This window comes from Phocoena phocoena, chromosome 17, assembly GCF_963924675.1.
Source record: "Phocoena phocoena chromosome 17, mPhoPho1.1, whole genome shotgun sequence".
In the NCBI taxonomy this organism is placed as follows: domain Eukaryota; kingdom Metazoa; phylum Chordata; class Mammalia; order Artiodactyla; family Phocoenidae; genus Phocoena; species Phocoena phocoena.
In genome coordinates, this window is record NC_089235.1 from 62,439,607 (window position 1) to 62,457,409 (window position 17,803).

Consider the following 17,803-nt stretch of genomic DNA (forward strand, 5'->3'; position numbering starts at 1 on the left):
CTAAGCAACAGTGGCTACCAATAATACCGTTAGCCTTGTTTTCTGAATACACATTTATAGGCTACATCAGCATGACTAAAATGTTTCTAAATGTTTCTTAATATTAACTGGACAATATGATTTTTAAAAGTTTCCAGGTTACAAATCTATGATTTTGCTGTATTTTCTCCAGTACTTTTGTTACATACAGGATGCCCTATATAAGCAACTCCATCAATTAAGTGCACTATAGGACTTCCCTGGTGATCCATTTGTTTAAGATTCCATGCTTCCCCTGCAGGGGGCATGGGTTTGATCCCTGTCATGCTGTGTGGTCAAAAAGAAAATTAAGTGCAATACTATGAAAAGGACCAGGGAAGGGAAACTGATCACAGAAACTCCTCAGCCTCAGCCTCCTCATTTGTAAAATGGAGAACACAAAATGTGAAGATTGCATTCTATAAGATCTGTATGAGCAAAGACTAGCTTAATATGTATTTGCCAAGCATTGAACTATGACCCACCTCAGGCTTTTAAGCCTGTAATATCTCAGTTTCTACTTCTGAAAATGAAACAAAACAAAACAAAAAAAAAAACGAAACTTTTTTTGTTTCAATTGCACTTTTTCCCATAAATACTAAAATCATTATTAAAAATATGCAAAAATAAAGATGTTACTCAAATGGTAACTATTTTGTCTCAAACACTGACTCTCTTAAGCTTCTTTAAAGTAGAAACTTTCAGGGCTTCCCTGGTGGCGCAGTGGTTGAGAGTCTGCCTGCCAATGCAGGGGATCCCACATGCCACAGAGCGGCTGGGCCCGTGAGCCATGGCCACTGAGCCTGCGCGTCCGGAGCCTGTGCTCCGCAATGGGAGAGGCCACAATAGTGAGAGGCCTGCATACTGTGAAAAAAAATAAATAAATAAAAATAAAGTGGAAACTTTCTTTAGGGGATGATGGGTTAATTGTCATAAATTATGTGCATGCAGAATTCTGAAGACCTGTAAAGAGTGAATTATCCATCCCCACTGGCCCTCCTAAATAAACATGTTTTAAATATTTGGACGTGTCTTATATTGCATTATTTGTTTTTGCTGCAATTTAAAGTCATCAGAAATCTGTTCCCCTTTTACCACAGGCTACAGCATTTTTGCAGTCGGCGTGGCTGATGCAGATTACTCAGAGTTGGTTAGCATTGGCAGTAAGCCCAGCGCCCGGCATGTCTTCTTTGTGGATGACTTTGACGCCTTTAAGAAAATTGAAGATGAGTTGATTACTTTTGTCTGTGAAACTGCGTCAGCAAGTTAGTTCTTTGGAATTTGCACTTACATTGCTTAAATGCTGAGATATTTATACCAGTTAAATAATGAGTGCCATCCTGATCCGAAGAGAGGAAATTGACTTGGAGAAGCTATTTGTTCTGCAGACATTAAGTTTTGTGGTTTCAAGCATATGGGAAGTAAACCTTACCTCTCCTTGGTTCAGGGTTTTAGGTTGATAAAGACTTTCCCTAAAGAGACGAGGGTCTGTATTTAAAAGCAACTCTCTTAAACAGCTATAGCAGATAGTTTTCAAAAATGTGTTAAGTCTGCTCATCAGGGTAACACATTAGAAGTGGGACTTCTCCCAAGACATGCTATCAAGTGACCACCATCGATTTTAATGGACCCAGGAGAGGAGAAGGAAGTTGGGACCCTTTGGTTTTAAAAGAAGAAGTGAGAGTGTTTCAGTCTTTATGAATCCACAGAAAGCTGTAGCCACATGTGGTGTGGATTTCCTCCACAACTGACTTCCGTCAAGATTGTTAGCTTCCTGTTCTCAGGACAAGGAAAGAATATGTTTGGAAAATATCTGAATTAGGGTTTTATCTTGTTTGTTTTGTCTTCCAGCCTGCCCACTGGTGCATAAGGATGACATTGATCTTGCAGGTATGCCATTTCACAAATACAAATATATTAAATAACTCCCATTTTGGGTCCAGATTTTTTCATCCTTAATAGACTAATTTTGAAATTTAAAATCCTAAAGTGCCTGTTTATTCTTTTTCTCTATCCCTGTTTTTTTCTTTTTCTTTCTTTCTTTTTTTTTTTTTAAAGGATTTAAGATGATGGAAATGTTTGGTTTGGTTGAAAAGGAATTTTCATCGGTGGAAGGGGTTTCTATGGAGCCTGGTACCTTCAATGTGTATCCTTGTTATCAACTTCATAAAGATGCCCTGGTTTCCCAGCCAACCAAGTATGTTTCCATTGCAAGATACTAAAGTCAATTATTGTTTATTATATCGCACTGTGGAAATGATATCAGCTAGAAATATGCTGTAATAATTCCCAGCAGGATTTTCCATGATGGATAGAGCAGATGATGTTTAGATTTCTTTAAAAATGTTAGACCTACACATAATGCTGTTTGAACTTTCATATTTGTTCATCTCAGAAAAATATAAAGATAGTTAGTACTTACACAGCACTACCACAGACCAGGCATTTTTCTAAATGCTAGTAACTCACTCAAACCTCCCAATAACTCTATGAAGTAGAGTCATTTATTATCTTGGTTTTATAAATAACAAAACTAAAGCATAAAGAAGCTAAATGACTTGAGTGAGATCACATATTTTGTTGAAGACCATGCTGGGATTTGCACCTGCAGATCCCAGAATCCACACCCTGAACCATTTTAAGATAGTGCCATGAATTCAGATAGTTTTTATCCTGGAGAAATCACAGCAGCAACTCCATATAGTTGATGTAAAAATCACATTATTGGGGGGACCTTCAAGATGGTGGAGGAGTAAGACAAGGAGATCACCTTCCTCCCCACAAATGCATCAGAAATACATTTACCTGTGGAACAACTCCTGCAGAACACCTACTGAATGCTGCAGAAGACCTCAGACTTCCCAAAAAGCAAGAAAATCCCCATGTACCTGGGAAGGGCAAAAGAAAAAAGAAAAAACAGACACAAAAGAATAGGGATGGGACCTGCCCCTCTGGGAGGCAGCTGTGAAGGAGGAAAAATTTCCACACACTAGGAAGACCCTTCACTGGTGGAGACGGGAGGTGGGTGGCGGGGAAGCTTCGGAGCCACGGAGGAGAGCACAGCAACAGGGGTGCAGGGGGCGAAGCGGAGAGATTCCCGCACAGAGGATCTGTGCCGACCAGCACTTACCAGCCTGAGAGGCTTGTCTGTGCACCCGCCGGGGCGGGCGGGGGCTGGGAGCAGACTTGGGCTTCAGTCGGATCCCAGGGAGAGGACTGGGGTTGGCTGCGTGAACACAGCCTGAAGGGGGCTAGTGCGCCACAGCTAGCCGGGAGGGCATCTGGGAAAAAGTCTGGACCTGCCAAAGAGGCAAGAGACCATTGTTTCAGGGTGTGCGAGGGGAGGGGATTCAGAGCACCGCCTAAACGAGCTCCAGAGATGGGCACGAGCTGTGGCTATCAGCGTGGACACCAGAGATGGGCATGAAATGCTAAGGCTGCTGCCGCAGCCACCAAGAATCCTGTGTGCAAGCACAGGACACTATCCACACCTCCCCTCCTGGGAGCCTGTGCAGCCCGCCACTGCTGGTCCTGTGATCCAGAGACAACTTCCCCGGGAGAACACACAGCCCGCCTCAGGCTTTTGCAACGTTATACTGGCCTGTGCCGCCCCAGGCTCGCCCCACAGTCCGTACCCCTCCCGACCCTGGCCTGAGTGAGCCAGAGCCCCCTAGTCAGCCGCTGTTTTACCCCCTCCTGTCTGTGTGGGAACAGACGCCCTCAGGTGACCTACATGCAGAGGCAGGTCCAAACCCAAAGCTGAACCCCAGGAGCTGTGCAAACAAAGAAGAGAAAGGGAAATCTCTCCCAGCAGCCTCAGGAGCAGTGGGTTAAATCCCCACAGTCAACTTAATGTACCCTGCATCTCTGGAACACCTGAATAGACAACAAATCATCCCAAAATTGAGGCAATAGACATTGGGAGCAACTGTAGACTTGGGGTTTGCTGTCTGCAGTTGATTTGTTTCTGATTTCTATGTTTATCTTAGTATAGTTTTTAGCGCTTGTTATCATTGGTGGATTTGTTTATTGGTTTGGTTGCCCTCTTCTTTTTTAATTACTATTATTATATTTAATTTATTATTATTTTTTCTTTCTCTTTTTCTCCCTTTTCTTCTGAGCTTTGTGGCTGACAGGGTCTTGGTGCTCTGGCCTGGTGTCAGGCCTGAGCCTATGAGGTGGGAGAGCCGAGTTCAGGACATTAGACCACCAGAGAGCCCCTGGCCCCATGTAATATCAATTGGCGAGAGCTCTCCCAGAGATCTCTGTCTTAACGCTAAGACCCAGCTCCACTCAACGACCAGCAAGCTTCAGTGCTGGATGCCCCATGCCAATCAACAAGCAAGACAGGAACACAACCCCACACATTAGCAGAGAGGCTGCCTAAAATCATTGTAAGGTTTTACTATGTGAGTTTTGTTTACCCCAAACCACACCACCAGACGAGGTCCTGCCTCCCAGAAAGACAAGATCCAGCCCCACCCACCAGGACACAGGCACCAGTCCCCTCCATCAGGAAGCCTACACTAGCCACTGAACAAACCTCACCCACTCGGGCAGACATCAAAAAAATGGGAACTATGAACCTGCAGCCTGCGAAAAGGATCCCAAACACAGTAAGTTAAACATAATGAGAAGGCAAAGAAATATTCAACAGATGAAAAAGCAAAGTAAAAACCCACCAGATGAAACAACTGAAGAGGAAACAGACAGTCTACCTGAAAAAGAATTCAGAATAATAATAGTAAAGATGATCCAAAATCCTGGAAATAGAAGGGAGAAAATAGATGAAACATTTAACAAGGACCTAGAAGAACTAAAAGAGAAAACAAACAGTGATGAACAATACAAAAAATGAAATTAAAAATTCTCTAGAAGGAATCTATAGCAGAATAACTGAAGCAAAAAAACAGATATGTGACCTGGAAGGTAAAATAGTGGAAGTAACTACCGCAGAGGAGAATAAAGAAAAAAAAATGAAAAGAATTGAGGACAGTCTCTGAGACCTCTGGGACAACATTAAACGCACCAACATTCGAATTATACGAGTCCCAGAAGAAGAAGAGAAAAAGAAAGGGGTTGAGAATATATTTGAAGAGATTATAGTTGAAAACTTACCTAATATGGGAAAGGAAATAGTCAATCAACTCCAGGAAGCACAGAGAGTCCCATACAGGATAAAGCCAAGGAGAAATATGCCAAGACACATATTAATCAAACTATCAAAAATTAAATACAAAGAAAAAATATTAAAAGCAGCAAGGGAAAAACAATAAGTAACACACAAGGGAATCCCCATGAGGTTAACAGCTGACCTTTCGGCAGAAACTCTGCAAGCCAGAAGGGAGTGGCAGGATATGTTTAAAGTGATGAAAGGGAAAAACCTACAACCAAGATTACTCTACCGAGCAAGGATCTCATTCAGATTTGACGGAGAAGTTAAAACCTTTACAGACAAGCAAAAGCTAAGAGAATTCAGCACCACCAAAACAGCTTTACAACAAATGCTAAAGGAACTTCTCTAGGAAAGAAACCAAGAGAAGGAAAAGACCTACAATAACAAATCCAAAACAGTTAAGAAAATGGTAATAGGAACGTACATACTGATAATTATCCTAAATGTAAATGGATTAAATGCTCCAACCAAAGGACATAGACTGGCTGAATGGATACAAAAACAATACCTATATATATGCTGCCTACAAGAGACCCACTTACGACCTAGGGACACATACAGACTGAAAGTGAAGGGACAGAAAAAGATATTCCATGCACATGGAAATCAAAAGAAAGCTGGAGTAGCAATTCTTATATCAGACAAAATAGACTTTAAAATAAAGACTATTACAAGAGACAAAGAAGGACAATACATAATAATCAAGGTATCAATCCAAGACGAAGATAAAAGAATTGTAAATATTTATGCACCCAACCTAGGAACCCCTCAATACCTAAGGCAAAGGCTAACAGCCATAAAAGGGGAAATTGACAGTAATGCAATAGTAGTAGGGGACTTAAACACCTCACTTTCACCAATGGACAGATCATCCAAAATGAAAATAAATAAGGAAACAGAAGCATTAAATGATACATAAAACAAGATGGACTTAACTGATATTTATAGGACATTCCATCCCAAAACAACAGAATACACTTTCTTCTCAAGTGCCATGGAACATTCTCCATGATACATCATATCTTGGCTCACAAATGAAGCCTTGGTAACTTTAAGAAAATTGAAATAGTATCAAGTATCTTTTCCAACAACAACGCTATAAGACTAGACATCAATAACAGGAAAAAAAAAACTGTAAAAAATACAAACACATGGAGGCTAATCAATAGGCTACTAAATAACCAAGAGATTGATGAAGAAATCAAAGAGGAAATCAAAAAATACCTAGACAAAGGACAATGAAAACACGATGAACCAAAACCTATGGGATGCAGCAAAAACAGTTCTAAGAGGGAAGTTTATAGCAATACAATCCTACCTCAAGAAACAAGAAACATGAAACATCTCAAATAAACAACCTAACCTTACATGTAAAGCAATTAGAGAAAGGAGAACAGAAAAACCCCAAAGTTAGCAGAAGAAATCATAAAGATCAGATTAGAAATAAATGAAAAATAAATGAAGGAAACGATAGCAAAGATCAATAAAACTAAAAGCTGGTTCTTTGAGAAGATAAACAAAATTGATAAACCATTAGCCAGACTCATCAAGAAAAAGAAGCAGAAGACTCAAATCAACAGAATTAGAAATGGAAAAGGAGAAGAAACAACTGACATTGCAGAAATACAAAGGATCATGAGAGATTACTACAAGCAACTATATGCCAATAAACTGGACAACCTGGAAGAAATGGACAAATTCTAAGAAAAGCACAACCTTCCGAGACTGAACTAGGAAGAAATAGAAAGTATGAACAGACCAATCACAAGCACTGAAATTGAAACTGTAATTAAAAGTCTTCCAACAAACAAAAGCCCAGGACCAGATAGCTTCACAGGCGAATTCTTTCAAACATTTACAGAAGACCTAACACTTATCCTTCTCAAATTCTTCCAAATATATAGCAGAGGGAGGAACACTCCCAAACTCATTCTACAAGGCCACCATCACCCTAGTACCAAAACCAGACAAAGATTTCATAAAAAAAAACTACAGGCCAATATCACTGATGAACACAGATGCAAAAATCCTCAACAAAATATTAGCAAACAGAATCCAACAGCACATTAAAAGGATCATACACCATGATCATGTGGGGTTTATCCCAGGAATGCAAGGGTTCTTCAGTATATGCAAATCAAACAATGTGATACACCATATTAACAAATTGAAGGATAAAACCCATAAGATAATCTCAATGGATGCAGAAAAAGCTTTTGACCAAATTCAACACCCATTTAGGATAAAAGCTCTCCAGAAAGTAGGCATAGAGAGAACCTACCTCAATATAATAAAGGCCATATATGACAAACCTACAGCCAACATCATTCTCAATGGTGAAAAACTGAAACATTTCCTGTAAGATTAGGAACAAGACAAGGTTGCCTACTCTCACCGCTATTATTCAGCATAGTTTTAACCAAAGCAATCAGAGAAGAAAAAGAAATAAGGAATCCAGATCGGAAAAGAAGAAGTAAAAGTGTCACTGTGCACAGATAACATGATACTACAGAGTATCCTAAAGATGCCACCAGAAAACTACTAGAGCTAATAAATGAATTTGGTAGAGTAGCAGAATACAAAATTAATGCACAGAAATCTCTTGCATTCCTATACAGTAATGATGAAAAATCTGAAAGAGAAATTAAGGAAACACTCCCATTTACCACTGCAGCAAAAAGAATAAAATACTTAGGAGTAAACCTATCTAAGGAGACAAAAACTTGTGTGCAGAAAACTATAAGACAGTGATTAAAGAAATTAAAGATGATACAAACAGATGGAGAGATATACCATGTTCTTGGATTGGAAGAATCAATATTGTGAAAATAACTATACTACCCACAGCTATCTACAGATTCAATGCAATCCCTATCAAACTACCAATGGCATTTTTCACAGAACTAGAACAAAAAATTTCACAGTTTGTATGGAAACACAGAAGACCCCGAACAGCCAAAGCAATCTTGAGGAAGAAAAACAGAGCTGGAGGAATCAGGTGACCTGACTTCAGAGTATACTACAAAACTACAGTAATCAAGGCAGTATGGTACTGGGTAAAAACAGAAATACAGATCAATGGAATGTTATAGAAAGCCCAGAGATAAACCCACACACATATGGTTACCTTATCTTTGATAAAGGAGGCAAGAATATACAATGGAGAAAAGACAGCCTCTTCAGTAAGTGGTGCTCAGAAAACTGGACAGCTACATGTAAAACAATGAAGTTAGAAGACTCCCTAACACCATACACAAAAATAAACTCACAGTGGATTAAAGACCTAAATATAAGGCCAAACACTATAAAACTCTTAGAGGAAAACATAGGCAGAACACTCTATGATGTAAATCACAGCAAGATCCTTTTTGACCCACCTCCTAGAGAAATGGAAATAAAAACAAAAATAAACAAATGGGACCTAATGAAACTTAAGAGCTTTTGCACAGCAAAGGAAACCATAAACAAGACGAAAAGACAACCCTTAGAATGGGAGAAAATATTTGCAAATGAATCATCAGACAAAGGATTAATCTCCAAAATTTACAAGCAGCTCATGCAGCTCAATATCAAAAAAACAAACAACCCAATCGAAAAATGGGCAGAAGACCTAAATAGACATTTCTCAAAGAAGATATACAGGTTGCCAACAAACACATGAAAGGATCCTCAACATCAATAATCATTAGAGAAATGCAAATCAAAACTACAATGTGGTATCACCTGACACCAGTCAGAATGGCCATCATCAAAAAATCTACAAGCAATAAATGTTGGAGAGGGTGTGGAGAAAAGGGAACCTTTTTGCACTGTTTGTGGGAATGTAAATTGATACAGCCACTATGGAGAACAGTATGGATGTTCCTTTAAAACTAAAAATAGAAGTACTGTATGACCCAGCAATCCCACTACTGGGCATATACCCTGAGAAACCATAATTCAAAAAGAGTCATGTACCACAATATTCACTGCGGCACTATTTACAATAGCCAGGATGTGGAAGCAACCAATTTGTTTGTCAACAGATGAATGGATAAAGAAGATGTGGCACATATGTACAATGGAATATTACTCAGCCATAAAAAGAAACGAAACTGAGTTATTTGTAATGAGGTGGATGGACCTAGAATCTGTCGTACAGAGTTAAGTTAGAAAGAGAAAAACAAACACCGTATGCTAACACATATATATGGAATCTAAAGGAAAAAAAAGAAGTTCTGATGAACCTAACACAGGACAAGAATAAAGACGCAGATGTAGAGAATGGGCTTGTGGACACGGGGGGGGGAAGGGTAAGCTTGGACGAAGTGAGAGAGTAGCATTGACATATATACACTACCAAATGTTAAATAGATAGCTAGTGGGAAGCAGCTCCATAGCACAGGGGGATCAGCTGGGTGCTTTGTGACCACCTAGAGAGGTGGGATAGGGAGGGTGGGACGGAGACACAAGAGAGAGGGGCTATGGTGATATATGTATACATATAGCTGACTTGCTTTGTTATACAGCAGAAATTAATGCAACATTGTAAAGCAATTATATTCCAATTAAGGTGTTAAAAAATTAATTATCTAGTTATTCTACAGTCTATGATGCACCTAGGGGTTCCTGGTGCTATTTCAGCAGTTCTGAAAACTCCAGAGGTACTTGAAATTACAAATTAGGAGTTCCTGGTTTAAGGGGTTACCTCTCAAGATGTCACCTGCAACTTTACATTCCAAATATTCATTTTTTTGTCTCAAAATGCTTTCAGTATTTTAATGTGAAACTTTTTCTGTGTCCACGTTTTGATATAGTGTGCACATATGCATGAAAAGGTGGAGGAGATCATTTTCGAGCATTAAATTAGTCTGTTCAATTTGTAAACAAGTTGCATTTCTAACTTCTTCCAAAATACTGTTTATTGAATTCAAGCTAATTACAGTACTATCTGTAGTTTTAGATAAATCCAACATCTGACGTTACCTTTCGACAGGTTTTTTTACACTGTCTCGTCACGAATATTAAAATGGATATTTGAAAATCATTCCTGGAGGCCTAGACAAAAATGAGAATTGCCGAAGGAAAATCTTCTACCACTCCACTGAAATTGTTCATCCAGCCAGCAATGCCCTCACCCCCCACCTTGCTAAATCCATTCATTTGTTGTTCCCAGCCTTTATCTCACTCGACCTGTCACCAGCATTTTATACAGTTGATCATATCTTCCTCCTGGATTCACTCTCCTCCTTGGGCCTCTGGGATACACACTGCTTCTAGTTTCTGTCTACATTACAGGCTGTTCCTTTTCAGTGCTGGCTCTTCTTTTCTCCTCCACCTCTTCATGTTAGAGGGACCGGGACTTGCTCAGAACCTCCTTGTTTTCTCTGTCTGTCCCTTCTTCCCAGTGATCTTTTCAGTATCGTAGTGTTGAACCCCATCTATATGCCAAGGACTCCTAAATTTTATACTTCCAGTCCAGATCTACTTCCCCAAATTTAGACCTACGTATTTAATTGCTTACTAGATATCTCTACTTGGATGTCTCATAGGCATTTCATACTTTATAGGTTCAATACCACATCCCTGATCTTACCTCCAGAACCAGCTTCCCCTATGACCTTTTTCATCTTAATGTTAACTACACTTAACAAGTTTCTTAGGCAAAGAAGCTGAACTCCTCTGTTTGTCTTATGCCCCACATCAATCCACCAAGGAATCCTAATTGTCTGTTCCTTCTCACTACCTCTATTGTCATCACCCTGATATGAGGTACCATCATCTATTCCCTACATCATTACAGCAGCCTCCTAACTGGTCTTCCTGCTGCTACCCTTGCCTTCTTGGAGTCTGTTCTCCAAGTAGCTGTCAGAATGATTTTTTTTTTTTTATGTGTAAATCAGATCATGTCACTCCAAAATCTGCCAGTGATTCCTCATTCCCCTTGGCATAAAAGTCAAAGCTCTTGATTGGCCAAAGAGCCCTACATTATCTGGGTAGCTATTAACCTCTTTGACTTTACCTCTTGTTTCTTTTAGTCTGTTCTCAAAATATACGAGGCACACCCCACTTTAGTATCCTTGCACTGGCTGGATGTCTTCATCTCCTATGAGTTTTTCTTCAAGTGTGACCTTCTCAATGAACCTTTGCTCAAATGCAGTCATCTCAATGAACCTTCTAAGTGAAGCCAATGCTGATGACTTTAACTAAAATGGCAAAATAATGCATTCTAGCATTCCCAGTCCCCATTATGCTGCTTTTTGTTGTTGTTTTTGATAGCACTTATTACCTTCTAATAAACTGTATAATTCACCCTGCTCAAATTCAAGTGCTCATACAAAGGTTCCTTGCCAGTTTGATTCACCGATGTATCTTAATGCGTATTACCATGTCTGGTACATCGTAGGCACTCAACAACTATTGAATGAATGAATACATACATATTTAATGTATGCAAATCAAACATTCACTTTTAAATTTATGCTAAATTCCAGCCTATTCACCAATCTGTCAATTTGATTAATAAATATTATGGGTCTCCTATATATATATATATCTAAAAGCCTGTATCTGTTGCTTGAGGGAAAAATTTTAAAGTATGTAAGTGATCCACTTAACTGTTAGAGAGGTAAGATGGTGTAGCAGGTTGGGTTCCCCAGGAAGCAGATCCAAAGGTGGAGATTAGTGTGTGGCGAGTCGATGAGGCTGTGCTCTTCTGGAAGGGAACAGAGGGAAGTAGGGTAGAGGGCAAAGGAGAGAAGTCAAGCTATGAAGCAGTTTCAGTAAAAGCCTCAGTTGACCCACACACAGCAGTTCTTAGAATGGAGTTATCTCCTTTGGAATGAGAGGCTCTGGTTCTTATGTTCCCTCAAAGACTAGTCATTAAAAAGAGGCACCATAATAAAGTTGGCATGACCTTGGGAAAGGCACCCCTCATCTGCTGAGGCCATTCCTGAGGGAACTGGTATCTGAGAGCTGTCTGCAGACATCACTCCCAGAAGCAGGATTAGTCGATTCTCAGTTCTTAAAGGTGGATTTAGATGGTACAACAGAGCACAGACAGGAATGCAACTAACTACAACATGTGGTAGAAAGTGACAATGTCTTAAGTTTTATAAAAAGACTGTAGATAAACATTATTTATAATACTAAAACTTGAAACTACTTAAATGTTTAATAAGGTAAATTATGGAATAGCCAAACAAGAGAAGGTTGTGCAGATATTAAATATCATGCCCTTAAAAATATTTAAGGAATGTGCAATATGTAGTAAATGGTGCTAAGAAAAGAAAGGGGCAAAATTATGTAAATTGGACAAATACTTACAGACGTTCTTTAAAGGCTGGAGGGAAATGCATAGCACCAAGAGTGATCACTTCTGAATGGGGTAATGGGGATCTGTTATTTTCTTCTTTTCTGTTTTTTCACATCTTGTATAATGAAAGTGTATTTGCTTTTATAATCATATAGATAACTTCTTAAAGAGGGATACAATAAAATATACTATTTTCTTTCTATTTTCAGATATTTACATCCAGAAGGATTGCCCTCTGACTATACAATCAGTTTTCTATTCCGGATTCTTCCTGATACTCCAGAGGAGCCATTTGCTCTTTGGGAGATTTTAAATAAAAATTCTGACCCATTGGTTGGAGTCATTTTAGATAGTAAGTATATTTATTTATAAAACATTTGCACACACATGTATGAGTAATGTATGTGGCCTGTCATCTTGCCTGGTTTGTGTGTATTGTAGAGTAACTCACTTATTTTAAGCTATTTGTAAATACTAATGATGAACTATGTGATAGTTGATTCATTCATTTATCTACTCATTCTTTCAACAAATATTCGAGTTCCTACTGTTTGCCAACACCAGGCTCTGGGATTCAGTAGTGAGCAAGGTGAGACATGCCGACTTCTGGAAGAGCATGCAACTTGATGCAGAAGAGGATCAGTGCGAGGGGCGGGATCAGAAGTCATTTTTCCTATATGGATAGGATAAGTGTAAGATGCCTCTTTTGGGTTCCTGGGCCCAATTCCAACATGTGTGTTGGGCCTGGCGGGTGGAGGAGAGGCTCCCACACAACACCAAGCGATTCTTGGACACCAGCAGAGTATCTGAGAATTCAACTCCAATCTGGCACTGTGTACCAGAGGTAGCATCAGATTCCACAGGTTGAGGGCTTGTTCCTATAAGACTGCCCTCCTCCCCCTCCATTTCAGCCACCAGTGGCAAGCTCAGGCTGCTACCAGCTACGCATTGGAGGTTCCAATAACCCGCTGCAGCTCAGGATGTCAACTGAAAGTCCAGATTTTTACCTGTACTTCTGACCCACAGTCTATAAATCAGAGGTTCCCACAACTTCCTCCTCGGGTTCAATTAATTTGCTAGAGTGGCTCACGGAACTCAGAGAAGCATTTTACATACTAGATTACCAGTCTATTATGAAAGGATATAACTCAGGAGAAAGGCATGGGGAAGGAGGGTGGGAGCTTCCATGCCCTCTCCACCTGCACCACTGTCCCGGCACCTCCATACGTTTACCAACCTGGAAATTCTCTGAACCCCATCCTTTTGGGTTTTTATGGATGCTTCATTACATAGGAATGATTGATTAACTCCCTGGCCATTGGCAATTGAACTCAGTCTCCACCCCCTCTCCCCTCCCTAGAAGTTGGAGGGGGTAGGGGGACTGAAAGTTCTAACCCTCTGGTCACATGACTGGCTCTCCAGGCAACCAGCCCTTATCCTTAGGTTACCTAAGGGCTTTCCAAAAGCCACTGTATTAACATAACAAAAGGCACATTTTTTTTTTTTTTTTGTTCTGACCACAGGAAATTCCAAAGGTTTTAGGAGCTGTGAGGCAGGAACCCTAGACAAAGACCAAGTATATATGAGAAATATATTTTGGTCATCTGAATAACAAATATATATTTCTTTTAAGTCACAATGTTGCAATGCCTCTTTCATATCCCAGAAAAGAATGTCAGATTGGCAGCGGCATATTCTGGGAAGAATTCTGGGGTGGAGATATAAAATTGAAAGTTGCATATGTGAGATCATCTAGAGAGTCCAGAAAGAAAAGAGAATAGTTGTGAATGAGAAATTCCATTGTTTGGAGATTGGAAAGTTGAGGAGGAAACAATAAAGGAAAGTTCTTAACCTTTACTCTTGGATGTCACAAATGATGATCACTTAAGAGAATTTTCAAGTTTTTGGTTAATGTCCCTGAGTTTTCTAAATATATTTTTAGTTTAGGATCGCAGTCAATCTGGGAATGAAAATTTGGTGGTTATTGTTTGGTATTAACTCGAACATTTGTATAAGAAAAGTATTTTAAGCTATTTCCAACTAATATTTGTTAATGGACATTTCAGTACATGGAAATAAATCAACAACTAAACATTGTGAAAGCATTTTGTATTGATTTTGAAACTAAGGGAAAGCTGTAGATTAAAAAGGTGTAAATTGCTAACTCTATATCCAACCAGGACTCGAAAACAAAGAAGTCTCTCGAAATGATTAATACTTACTTGCTTCTATAGAAAGCAGAATGAAAAATTTAATTGTAACTGGGGAATGAATTAGTGAGAAAAATATTCCTCTCTTTTTGTAATAAAATATTCCTTGTAACATGAAGTACTCAAGAATAGGAAGGTTTTTTTTTTTACTTGTTTGTTTGTTCATAATAATAGACACGCTAAAATATCACTATTTTGGGGTAGTGTAAGTTACATGTCCTGGGAAAACTGGTTGCTTCAGTGGTTAAATAAGGCAAAGAATCTGGTTTTTATTTCTTAAGATTTTGTTACCGAATTAAGTTGTATGAACCCTGCTCAGGGCCTAGCCTGGACCATGCTCTCTGCCTTGGAGGGGGAGGGTTCTTTTTCCTTTCCGGTTTAAGTAGGTGAATAGCAAAACCAAAGCAGAGATTGACACAGCACAAGCTTTATTCAGTGGCTAAAGAAAGGAGAAGTGGAAACTAAGTTCACAGATCAACTTCTCACCCACCTGAAGAGAGAGATTTAAATTTTTTTTAAACATCTTTATTGGAGTATAATTGCTTTACAATGGTGTGTTAGTTTTTGCTTTATAACAAAGTGAATCCGTTATACATATACGTATATCCCCATATCTCCTCCCTCTTGCGTCTCCCTCCCTCCCACCCTATCCCACCCCTCTAGGTGGTCACAAAGCACTGAGCTGATCTCCCTGTGCTATGCGGCTGCTTCCCACTAGCTATCTGTTTTACATTTGGTAGTGTATATATGTCCATGTCACTCTCTCACTTCGTCTCAGCTTACCCTTCCCCCTCCCCGTGTCCTCAAGTCCATTCTCTATGTCTGCGTCTTTATTCCTGTCCTGCCCTTAGGTTCTTCAGAACCACTTTTTTTTTTAGATTCCATATATATGTGTTAGCATACGGTATTTGTTTTTCTCTTTCTGACTTACTTCATTCTGTATGACAGACTCTAGGTCCATCCACCTCACTACAAATAACTCAATTTCGTTTCTTTTTATGGCTGAGTAATATTCCATTGTATATATGTGCCACATCTTCTTTATCCATTTGTCTGTCGACGGCCACTTAGGTTGCTTCCGTGTCCTGGCTATTGTAAACAGTGCTGCAATGAACATTGTGGTACACGGCTCTTTTTGAATTATGGTTTTCTTAGGGTATGTGCCCAGTAGTGGGATTGCTGGGTCATATGGTAGTTCTATTTTTAGTTTTTTAAGGAAACTCCATACTGTTCTCCATAGTGGCTGTATCAATTTACATTCCCACCAACAGTGCAGGAGGGTTCCCTTTTCTCCACACCCTCTCTAGCACTTATTGTTTGTAGATTTTTTGATGATAGCCATTCTGATTGATGTGAGGTGATTTAATTTTAAAGAGTAAAGACAAAGAGAGGAGGAGGAGTGAGGCTGATGCTGGGGAAGCATATGCATTAGTCTACCAGGGAAGGGACAGGGCTTTTTCCAAGTGGCTGGGTGCTACCTCCTTTTTATCCTTTTTTAGTCCTTAATGGCTGCCAGTAAGTAGGTGTAGGTAACATGCTAAAGTAGTAAATCACCGTATAACGGGACTCAAGGTCTGTTGGAGGTCAGATTCATCGTCATCTTGGTCCCAGCTGGTTCCATCTGTTTTTTTGTGTTTTTTGTTTTTTGTACCTTCCTTTCTTACCTCTGGACCTTTTTGTTTTGTTTTGTTTTGCGGTACACGGGCCTCTCACTGTTGTGGCCTCTCCCATTGCGGAGCACAGGCTCCGGACGCGCAGGCTCAGCGGCCATGGATCACGGGCCCAGCTGCTCCGCAGCATGTGGGATCTTCCCGGAGCGGGGCACAAACCCGTGTCCCCTGCATCGGCAGGCGGACTCTCAACCACTGCGCCACTAGGGAAGCCCACCTCTGGACCTTTTAACTTAAAAATTTATGTTCACTCCTGCTAAAGATGGGGGTTTGGCAGCTTTTGAGCACGGGCATTCCTGCCAAGGTTGCGGGTTAGACGGTTGATGGGTTTTGAGCAAAGATCTGGAGCAGCTCTGGCAACAATTTGACTGACTTCTTTTTTCCTTTTTGTCTGCCTCTACTTCCAGCTTCAGACAACCATCTCCCAAAAGGGTATTGGGAATGGGAGTATAGGCAAGGAACTACAGAGGAACAATATATGTCAGGGTCCTTGCCTCATCATCACTACATGGTTAAGTTAGTTAATCTGGCCAATTGAAAGTCTGGGACAACCCAAGGACTATAGGTCATTTCCTTACCTACTCATCATTTTGTCCTAAACACAGCCTGAAAACAAAGGTTACATGATTTTGAGTTGACTTTTTAAAAAATTGCTCCTTTTAATACTTTCTCAAATGTTTTTCTTTTCCTTTCTTTGATTAGATGGTGGGAAAACCCTAACATATTTCAACCATGACTACAGTGGGGATTTTCAAACTGTTACTTTTGAAGGACCTGAAATTAGGAAAATTTTCTATGGAAGCTTTCACAAGGTGAGTAATGCCTTGTATACATATATTCTTTATTCTATTTGCTGTGGGCAAAGCAACAGAAGATAGTAAAACAAAAAATCCGTAGAGCTTTGGATCTCATACTTCACCTGAAGTAAGAATTACCTGTGGGGCTTGTAAACAATGCCCTGACATTCTGATTTGGTAGTTCTGGGATGGGACTCTAAAATATACTCTCTTTTTTTTTTTGCGGTACGTGGGCCTCTCACTGTTGTGGCTTCTCCCGTTGCGGAGCACAGGCTCCGGACGCGCAGGCTCAGCGGCCGTGGCTCACGGGCCCAGCTGCTCCGTGGCATGTGGGATCTTCCCGGACCGGGGCACAAACCCGTGTCCCCTGCATCGGCAGGCAGACTGTCAACCACTGCGCCACCAGGGAAGCCCTAAAATGTACATTTTTATCCAGTACTGCAGGGGATATTGATAGTGTCAGAAGGAAGATATTTTCCTCTATCCTTCTAGGTTCCTCTAGCTGGCCTAAGAATTAAACTGACATGAGACAGATTAACGGGAAAAACTCAAACAAAAGTTTAATAACATGTATACACGGGAGAGACCCAGGAAAAACTGAGTATCTCACCAAAATAGCCGAAAGCTTCACCTTAAGT

At 40.0% G+C, this 17,803-nt stretch overlaps 1 protein-coding gene across 6 annotated transcripts in view; it reads left to right on the forward strand.

Moving 5' to 3' along the window:
* COL14A1 (collagen type XIV alpha 1 chain) overlaps positions 1–17,803 on the forward strand; it is a 229,033-nt gene that overhangs the window by 130,997 nt on the left and 80,233 nt on the right. For all 6 annotated transcript variants that reach the window (XM_065895394.1, XM_065895395.1, XM_065895397.1 and 3 more), the window contains 5 exons: positions 1,119–1,283; positions 1,870–1,908; positions 2,077–2,215; positions 12,698–12,840; positions 17,071–17,180. In XM_065895394.1, the coding sequence (XP_065751466.1) occupies positions 1,119–1,283; positions 1,870–1,908; positions 2,077–2,215; positions 12,698–12,840; positions 17,071–17,180 (596 nt within the window). The remainder of the gene's footprint in view (positions 1–1,118; positions 1,284–1,869; positions 1,909–2,076; positions 2,216–12,697; positions 12,841–17,070; positions 17,181–17,803) is intronic.